Source organism: Lineus longissimus, chromosome 8, assembly GCF_910592395.1.
Source record: "Lineus longissimus chromosome 8, tnLinLong1.2, whole genome shotgun sequence".
Classification (NCBI taxonomy): Eukaryota; Metazoa; Nemertea; class Pilidiophora; order Heteronemertea; family Lineidae; genus Lineus; species Lineus longissimus.
This window is the reverse complement of record NC_088315.1, coordinates 17,311,053-17,320,575: the sequence shown is the minus strand read 5'-3', so window position 1 is coordinate 17,320,575 and position 9,523 is coordinate 17,311,053. Positions and strand designations below refer to the sequence as shown.

General features: G+C 45.6%; 1 protein-coding gene across 1 annotated transcript; it reads right to left on the bottom strand.

Moving 5' to 3' along the window:
* Positions 1-1,084: 1,084 nt before the first annotated feature.
* On the bottom strand, positions 1,085-2,935 carry LOC135492995 (uncharacterized). Its single transcript, XM_064779745.1, has 3 exons — positions 2,386-2,935; positions 2,082-2,223; positions 1,085-1,820 (listed from the first exon to the last, which is right to left on the bottom strand). The coding sequence occupies exons 1-3, from the start codon at positions 2,933-2,935 to the stop codon at positions 1,085-1,087; spliced, it is 1,428 nt and encodes a 475-aa protein (XP_064635815.1).
* Between the last annotated feature and the right edge of the window lie 6,588 nt (positions 2,936-9,523).

Here is a 9,523-nt window from a genome sequence, read left to right as displayed (position 1 = left end):
GGTAAAAACTGTTACCTGGTGCAACTCGACTTTTTGTTTCTTGATCTGGCTGCTGCTGAAGTCTGGACCCCTTCGCGAACTGCTGGGCAGGTTGAATTCACGAACAGCTGGGCTGGTTGTGTCACCTTCACGAACAGCTTGGCATCGATATTTCGACGGTTATTTTTCCTCACCGTCGATTCGGAGGTCTCTCGTTTACAACCTTTGTTGCAGACAAGGGCTATTATATTAGTTTAAATTTAAAGTCCAATGGACTATACTAATGTTCATATATTTATGAAGGCTCTTAACTATTTGAGCACTTGACGACTAACAGGACGTACAATACAATTAAAAAGCTCTTAACTATGAGCATATTTAACTGAATGAGGAAACTATTTTTGGCTTATTCTAGTGTTCTTTTACTAAGGAGACTTACTCCTGAATATATATATATTTTTGTGGCCACACCCAACGAAATAATACTCGGTTGGGTGTGGTTTTTAGACAAACGAATTTACAGAACCGCGCTGCCGGCAGGCTTATTGATCTGTTTATAATGAAGCGTATTTATTCCACCAAACATCCCAGAACCATTGGCAACTAGGAGTGGCAGATATAGAAGAATGAAGATTCACGTTACCGGGGCATGTCTATGGTCCGGACTACACTCTCCTTCATTCAGACGCTCATCGTTTTCTTGGGTTTGGAGAGAGACAGAACTTGGCTTGGGTCCGTTGGGAGGGGCACCACTTCTTCTAAAAACTTGGTCGGAAGTTCGGAAACTGGATCACTCGGCTCTCATCTAGTCGTGCTAACTAAACTCGCTGCTTGTAGTGTTGAAAGATTCACCGGCTTCTTGACGAAAACTGTACTATTCAGGAGATATGAGAAAACACGTCCTGCTCCTCCAAACCCGATGCCGCCTCCGATCCGCTAGCCTCGTTTTCGCTCAGACATCAACAACTAGTAGTCTTACGCAACTTGTCACATGTTGAGTACTTATTCGGCCGCGTACTTATTTAACCGAGTTTTCCAGGAACCCGCACGGGCGCTTTGAAATTGATCATAGTTCGTCTGAACATACTCCCCCCCAAGGGACTTCCTAGACCCTTATCTGGTCCATAGCTAGGGGACACAATCTCGTAATGGGGCGTTTCAGAATCTTTCCACCGGTTTCCACGTCGACGACTCTGGTCCGACCATCACTGCCTGGGTAAACTTGCATCACACGGCCAAGAGGCCAACGACCTTTTGGGTTTGTCTGATCTACCACTAGAACGATGTCATCTATCTCTAAGCTACGTTGTGGAGTCAGCCATTTTGGACGTTGCTGTAAGAGTGTCACATATTCCTTCATCCAACGCCGCCACACTTTCTGGACTAAATCCTGGACAAAGCGCCATCGAAGACGCGGGTTGAAGGCGATCTCAGCGGGAATCTCAGGGGACAACTGACCACCAGCTTGGCCATGTAAGAAATGATTAGGTGTCAAGACTTCATCCTCTGGGTCGTTTCCACAATACACAATAGGACGGGAGTTCAGCAGACCTTCAACCTCAATCACAGCAGTTAACAGTTCCTCGTCAGTTACCTGAGCCTCTCCCAAGATTGCCTTCAACGACTGCTTAGCACACTTCACCATTGCCTCAAACACTCCTCCATGGTGTGAGCCTAACGGGGGGTTAAAACGCCACTTAATGCCAAGGCTGGAGGCCTTCTCCAAAATCTTCACCTCACTCATCTCGGAAATCAGTTCTCCCAGGTACCGCTCAGCTCCCACAAAATTACTGCCATTATCGGATACTACCTCTTGAGGGACACCACGCCGCGCTGTCATTCTGGAGAAAGCATTCAGAAAACTCTGGGTATCCAAGCAATATGCAACTTCTAGGTGTACAGCACGTGAACACAAACATGTAAATAAGCAAATGTACCTCTTTCCACGGGTGTTGCAGGTCAGCTTCACTCCAAATGGTCCGGCGTAATCGATCCCACACCTTGCAAAGGCTCTTAATGGAATTGTAACTCGGTAATCGGGCAGTGCTGCCATCATCTGTTCACCTACCCTCTTCTTCCTGATTTTGCATATGATGCAGGACCTCTTGAAACGCTTGATCTCCTCTCGGCCTCTTAGGATCCAAAAACGTTGACGTGTCTCTGCTAACAGTGCATTAACCCCTTTCGAGTGGCGGTGTTGATTGTGGAAGTGTCGTATCAGCAGGGTACAGAGATGGTTCTTTCCTGGAATGATAAGAGGATGTTTAGCGTCATATGGCAAATTTGAACTATTCAGTCTACCGCCAACTCTCAACAGACCATCAGCATCTAAAAAAGGGGACAACGACCTCATACTTGGCACTGTTTTTCCTGCTTTCAAAGAGGATACTGTAGTTTCTAACATACTCTGAAGGTGTCGTACCCAATACATCTCAGCAGCTCGAACTTCATCAGCTTCTAAACTGGGTGCCGCAGGTTTTCTGCCTGTCACCAGACGTCGCCAACGTAACACCCACGCTGTTACTCTCACCGTCTTCGACCAGGTAGAAAAACGAGTAGACTCAAAGATGGTGTTGTTGACCGGGTCTGTACTTCCAGTGACATGAGCACAGGCAATATCTGTTTTCTTGACCTCTTCTTGGGCTTTGGCTGTCAACTGACGATCAAATGTTGCCTGGGGTCCTAGCGATGGCCAGCTGTCTCTCCCCCCATACAGAAACTGAGGGCCTTCTGTCCATACACTCTTATCTGACATGCTGGTCATACTGCTTCCTCGGGTGGCTAAATCGGCAGGATTCTGTTCTCCAGGGACATGATGCCATTGAGACGGGAGCGTTTTCTGTTGTATCTCTGAGACTCGGTGGGCGATGAACGGCTTGTACTGTCGGGTTTGACCATGGATCCAGTGGATTACATCGAGGCTGTCAGACCAAAATATTACATCCTTCACGGCCATCTTTAATGTCTCAACTACTCTTAGTGCCAATAGTAATCCTAACATTGCTGCCATTAACTCCAATCTGGGAATGCTGATAACCTTCAAAGGAGCTACCCTGGCTTTAACTAATACTAAGCGGATACAAACCTGACTGTCATCATACTCACTCCTCAAGTATACGGCTGCTGCATACGCTCTAGTTGAAGCATCGACGAAGACATGAAGTTGAACATCTCTGCAACCTGGTTCAAAACACCAACGGGGGACGCTAAATCTTGATACTTGAGGTAACTCTGAGATCCACTGATCCACTTGCTCTTCCAATGCCTTTGGGAATCGCTCATCCCATCCTAAGCCTAGGATCCAAGCCTCCTACTGCAGTATCTTGGCTCTGATTACAAACGGGGCAAGAAGTTGGAGTGGGTCGAAAAGCCTGGCAATCTTTCCAAGGAGAGTGCGCTTGGTGACAACTGTAGCTTCCACTGGAGTGTACTCAAAACCAAGGGTATCAGAACCAGCATCCCACTTTACTCCCAATGTCTTCATACAGGGCAGCTCTTCAGTCTCAAAGTTCACACCTGCTACACGGTCCTCCTCTGCTACACCATCTAACACATCTAGGTAGTTACTACACCACTTCCTGATCTCAAACCCCGCTTCATGGAACATCTGGGTTAACTCAATTCTCAGGGCAATCCCACTGGATACACTTCCAGTCGAGTCAATATCATCGTCCATGTATAGGGAGGATTCACATGAAGCTGCTGCGAGGGGAAATTTCTCCTTGTTCTCCTGAGCATGTGCATGCACAATAAACTGGGCCAAAAAGGGGGAAGCTCTATCTCCGAATGTCAAACGGGCAGCTCTCAACTCTTGTAACGGCTTCTGACTGCCTAATTCCCTAAATAAAATCCTGTGCAGCATCCGGTCCTCTTCGCGTAAAACTACCTGGGGAAACATTTCACGCACATCTCCGACCAAAGCTACTGCACCTTTCCGGAAACCCAACCAAAATGTCTATGATGTCGTGCTGGAGTTTAGGGCCCGCTAACATGGTGTCGTTCAGGGACAAGTTCTGGTATTTGGCAGCTGAATCTAGGACAATTCTAACCTTATTGGTGCTTCTGTCTTCTCGTAAGAAGGGGAAGTGGGGCAGATACCAGCATGGTGTTTCTGGGTTGGTTTCTGGACACGTCTCGATGTAACCCTTCTTGCAATTCTGCTCCATTATCTCATTGTAGCGGGTCATCAGTTCTGGCTTCTTCACCAAGGTTCTTTCAAGCGAGAAGAATCATCTTTCAGCCATGGAACGGTTGTTAGGTAACTGCGGTGCGTCTTCTCTCCATGGGATGCCAATCTCATACCGGTCTCCTACATAACGCCTGGTACTCCGAGCTTTCTCCATGGCTATCTTTTCCTCGGGGCTGAAGCACTGGGACGGTACTGGGGTATTAACATCCAGATTCCACAATCGTCGCATGTCTTCCTCCAACTGGCCTATATCAGGAGAGCTGTTAACATGGTACAGATGAGCTAAGTTAGACGCACAATGCTGGCATGTTGAGTGTTGACCAAGGGATCCTATGCACGTCCATCCTAAAGGGGTACGACGGGCGATTGGATCACCAGGAAGACCTACCACCTCCTCCAACGACATAGTAAGCTCGGGATGGTCCGCACCAATCAAAAGGTCAATCTTCTTAGGCTCTGAGCACTTGGGGAACTTGATATCACGTAGATGATCCCATTCTGCCTGGTACCTGTTCCAATTAGGAATGAAAAGATTGTTACAGAAATTATCTAAGGTTCTAGCACCAATCCGTCATTTAAGGCTGCCGTCTAGACTTTCAATGGTTAAGGCTGCAAGACCACTATCTACAGACTTCCCGCGGTTCATCAAGGTGGAAATTGTTAGCTTGTTCCCAACTACTGGAAGTTCTAGCTTTTCAGCAATACTTGTTCGTATATAGGTGCTGTCGGAACCCTCATCTAGTAGTGCATTCACACGCAACTTACGGTTGCCCTCTCCTTGGACAAAAACAGGAATGATTCTTAACCCAATCCGCGTTGGCTTCACCACCCCATCCTTGGACAGCCCAAAATAACTCTCTGTGTTCGAGCTGGAGGGCAGATCAGTAGTCACCGATGTTGAAGCTAAGGTTGATTTACTAACGAGAGGATGCAAAGTGGTATGATGGGTCTTGGGGCATTCATCAATTGAGCATCGTTTAACAGGCATCGGACAGGAGGCGCCAACATGTGAGTCCTCCAAGCAGCGATAACATAAACGTTTTTCTTTAGCAATCATCCATCGTTCATTAGGGGTGGCTTGCTTCCACTTCTTACAATACGGAACTGAATGTCCAGCCTGGCAAATAGGACAAACTCTAGGTTTACCTGATGACGTAGCTCCTACAGCATTTGAAGTCGCTTTTGCTCTTGCCTTATTTCGATTGGAAGTTGGACGCTTCTCATTCTCACTTGTGTTGGAGGTCACATGACTTGACGCCTGCTGTTTCCCACTAGCCCTCTTTCCTGACGTCGCAGCAGTTTTCTTCAGCTCCACTAACTCCAGGCGAAGGTTCACTTGTCTGTCTAACCAGTCTGCAAAGGCTGCCAATCCTTCCTCATCTTTGCTGGATCTAGAGTTATGATACAATATCAGGAGCGAATCAGGGATTTTCTGGATCACCATGGTATATAGTGTTGAGACACCAGACAATTCTTGTAATCTATCAGAGTCGGCTAACTTGGTAACTAAATCACAAAGACGATTAGCTAACTCTTCTAACTTTGGTAGATTCTCTTCCCGGATAGCTGGGAAGCTCGTTACGGCATCAAGATAGCGTTGTAACAATCGACGATGACCGCCGTATCTCTGGTCTAATTTCAACAATGCAACTTGATATTGTTGATCTGTATACCCTAGACGTTCTACTAGGCATTTAGCCCGCCCAGTAAGAGCGTTTTTCAACATCATCATCTTGTGTCCAGCTGGGACCTTTGCTTGGTGTACAAAAATATCAAATTGAGCCCGCCAGTCCTCATACTGTTCTGCCTCACCAGCAAATTTCGGGAGCTTGGGTTTGGCCATGCCTTGAAAAAACCTATGTAACTCACCAGAGTTTCCCGTCCTATCATCAGGGCTTTCCAATGAACTTACAGCTTTCCAAGAATGTGACGTATCTAACTGCCGACCCTCTAGACGCTTAAGCACTCCTTGCAACGGAGACTCTCCTCTTGTTGCCAACTTATCTATTATCTTCGGCGTGGAGGTCGCCACAGGTGTGGTTGGGTCTAAAGACGTTTCTCTCTTAGGCTCCTTCTGCAATGGCAAGTTAAAACGTAATTTTTCAGGTTTTACAAAATCATGAGGCTCTGACCTTTCAGCTTTTTTCCACAACTTTGCTTTTAGCTCGTACCGATCTGCGGCATCTTGTTGCCTCTCAAGAGCTAACCAACGTTGCATTTCTAACACTTGACTCTCTTGAGAATGACGCACCTTTTCCTGTTTTACTCGAAACTCCGCCACCACAGCCTCAATCTCAGCCTCTCTTGACTTAAATGATAACTGATCATCCTCCCTCGCTGGCGGCTCTTCATCTGGGAGTTGTGGTTTCTCACCAGACTTTTTTACCGATTACCTGATCACCAATCACTGATACTGGTCTTACTCCTGGGACATCATCAGGTCTCTCAACCGGTAACTGAACACGTCCAGGGTTAACAAGAGGTTCTCTGACCACTAACTCTGGTTTTACCTCTACTTGTTGACCATCTATTGCAGCTTCCTCGACTCTGTCTTCCACAGGTTCGGCCGGCTGGTCCCCATCACCTGGATTCTCCGGGGATTGATCAGCGGCTGCTCGCTCTGGTTCGTCGTCCACTACCACAAGGTTGGCTTCTTCGTCTTCTTCTTCTTCCACTGCTTCGTCGAAGGTAAACTCTGAACTAAAACCCGAGAAAGAACCTGCAATAGATGGATCATCATTTTTACGGGATTCAAGATAATCAATGATCTTATCTTCAGTAGTTTCCACTCTAATTCTGAGCAAACCCAGCCAATCTGAGAGAGACTGCATCTCTGACGGATCCTGGCACACGGCCAATGAGTGTTTGACGAGTGCTTCACATTCACTCCACTTTTGGAGCATACGCTCTCTTATTCTGACTATTATGGCCCGTCGGCCCTCATTTGTAATGATCTCGGTGGTCCGGGCCACATCTCTCTCGATCGAATGCTTAAAGGCTGTGGGTGGCTTAGCCTTCAAACTCAGGGATGAACACACGGAAGACGATAACAAGAGGCCCAAGGGCCTGGCGCTCAGCTGAAATGGATAGGTGAAGGCAAGGGTCAAGTGTGTGTCGGTACCGTTATTATGAGGCAACGAAGAAGATAAAGAGTTGGTTAACAAAATGAACTTTATTGGTGCGGCAGATATTTGATGCCTTTCGGCAGATATTGAAGCGCCTTGCGGCAGATATTTGTTGCCTTGCGGCAGATATTTGATAACGCTCTCCAGGAATGGAAAGCAGTAAAACGAGTAAGCACACCTTACTCTGAATGTGGGAACAGCAAGTGCTTTCCTGGACTTGAAATGTGCCAACGACTCCTCTTGCAATAACCAACAACAGTTAATCTGTAAAAAAAGAGAAGAGAAATTAACACTGACTGAATAAAAAAGGGTGACATAGACGGGGAAATGTACACCACCGGATACAGTCTGTGCTTGATCAGGCATCGGTCAGATGATATCCTGAACAAGGCATCTATGGAAGCAAATCCAGAAAGAGACTTAACCTTCGAAGGGCACACTTATCACTCAGTGAAAAGTCAGTCCTGGGGGTTGTTTTCCAATTCAAAATAAAAGTGTAACCTCTTTGAATTAGTCTCACAGACTGAACCATAACACTCAACAGCCAACCGTGCCCACATGATGTGAGCCGTGAGCGAGTGGTGTACTACATTTTGAAAATTGTCTATCATGTAACAGAACAGGATCTAGTGGACTTAATGATGAGGTACTATCAAATAAGGTGTCCATCAAATGAATCATGAGGGCCTGTTGAGTTATACTCTAAGCCTGCACAGCGCAGTGTACAGACAGTACAGGATTGCCAACCAAAAACATGAGCATTGCTGCGTAAGGAAACTGCAGTGGAATTCATACTACGATGTCATAGGCCTAATGTGACTTTCAAAATAATTGTAAACAAACGTAAATGGCGAGATTTGTTGACCGTCCCAAAATGGCCGACGGCGAATTCTCCGGTCGCTAGCGCAGTCCATAAACAAGCATCAATTTTACCAACTTTGGGTGCAAGCTTGGTCATAAAAGTTACAGAACTGTTAGAAATACATCTAAACAACATATATATACAGTTAAAAGTGCATAAAAATCCCGTTTCAACCTCCGGGCGCTACCTTTTTTTCTCCGCCACACGCCGGGCCCTACCGGTCGTTATTTAGTGCGACCGCCACCAGAGTGTTTATCACGATCTTTCGCCGTTTTAATTGCGCGTTTTAGGTAGATTAATCAATTATTACATGCATGCATTATATATCACCGAAATGATAATTGCGTAGGCTATTTGAAACTAAGTTCAGATGTCATTTTCGATCTTTTGAATTGAATTTAGGCGAGTGATTTTTGACACCCGGTCGACATATCAGGACTTGCAAAATTCACCCGAGATCGCTTGCATCATCGGCACGTTTGAAAACCGAATTTCACAAATTCCACAAATATTTATCACATACCATATGTATCACCACAAAGGTAACTCTCTAGACTATTTGAAACCAAGTTCAGATACTTATTTTCACAAAAATTCGAAGCTATGCAAGCGATTTTTCAGTGGTAGAGATCGACGGAAACAAACTTTTCGCTCTAAAATGACATGAGACGAGCACCAACTTCCGCTGATTTGTGCACAAAATTTCCGGAATATTATAAAAAACTATTGATAAATCTGAATTATATAGACTCTTTTCAGTACCTAAACAAATTTCAGGTACATGGTCATGTTGATTAAAAGAGTATCAACCGATTGAACATGAGAAAGTTCACTCACCTTCATTGAAGCAGCGACTACCGCCATTTTTAAATGGTGGCATCTCTTCTATCGATCGGCCAATCAGCGGCACTGCTTGCAAAAAAGTTAAGCCACCGCCAAATTTGAAATCGCCAAAATTCAGGCAATGTGCCTGCAGCGCCAACTGGCGGTGAAAACTATATTAATTCCATTAAAAGTAAAAAATGAAAAAATATTTAAAAATATTCAGCCACATTTGAAAACAATATTTGCTCTGTGGACCGAGGTAAAAAGGGAAAGAAATCTAAACGCGAAATGACCTCATTCTCTTAATACAGGTCGGATCGCGCCGATTTTTCGTTTTTTGAGTTCACCTTGGGCAACTCCTAATTTAGCATCGTCAACGAAGTGGCTAGGCCTTCCCGGTCAGAAATGTCCAATTTTGTCCACAGATGGGTCCCTAGATGGATGGATTGCAGGACGGACACCATTTGAACAGCTATACTACTAGCTCCGCTGACTTTGTCAGCTGAGCTAAAAAGGTGTGTTAAAGTGGGGTCTTTAATATCG

Coding starts and splice junctions, on each gene's coding strand:
- LOC135492995 (XM_064779745.1), bottom strand. CDS start 2,935: ATGGCCGTGAAGGATGTAATATTTTGGTCTGACAGCCTCGATGTAATC. Junction 2,224..2,385: donor TTGGGTACGACACCTTCAGA/GTATGTTAGAAA, acceptor TTATCATTCCAG/GAAAGAACCATCTCTGTACC. Junction 1,821..2,081: donor GAGATCAAGCGTTTCAAGAG/GTCCTGCATCAT, acceptor TGCTTTCTCCAG/AATGACAGCGCGGCGTGGTG.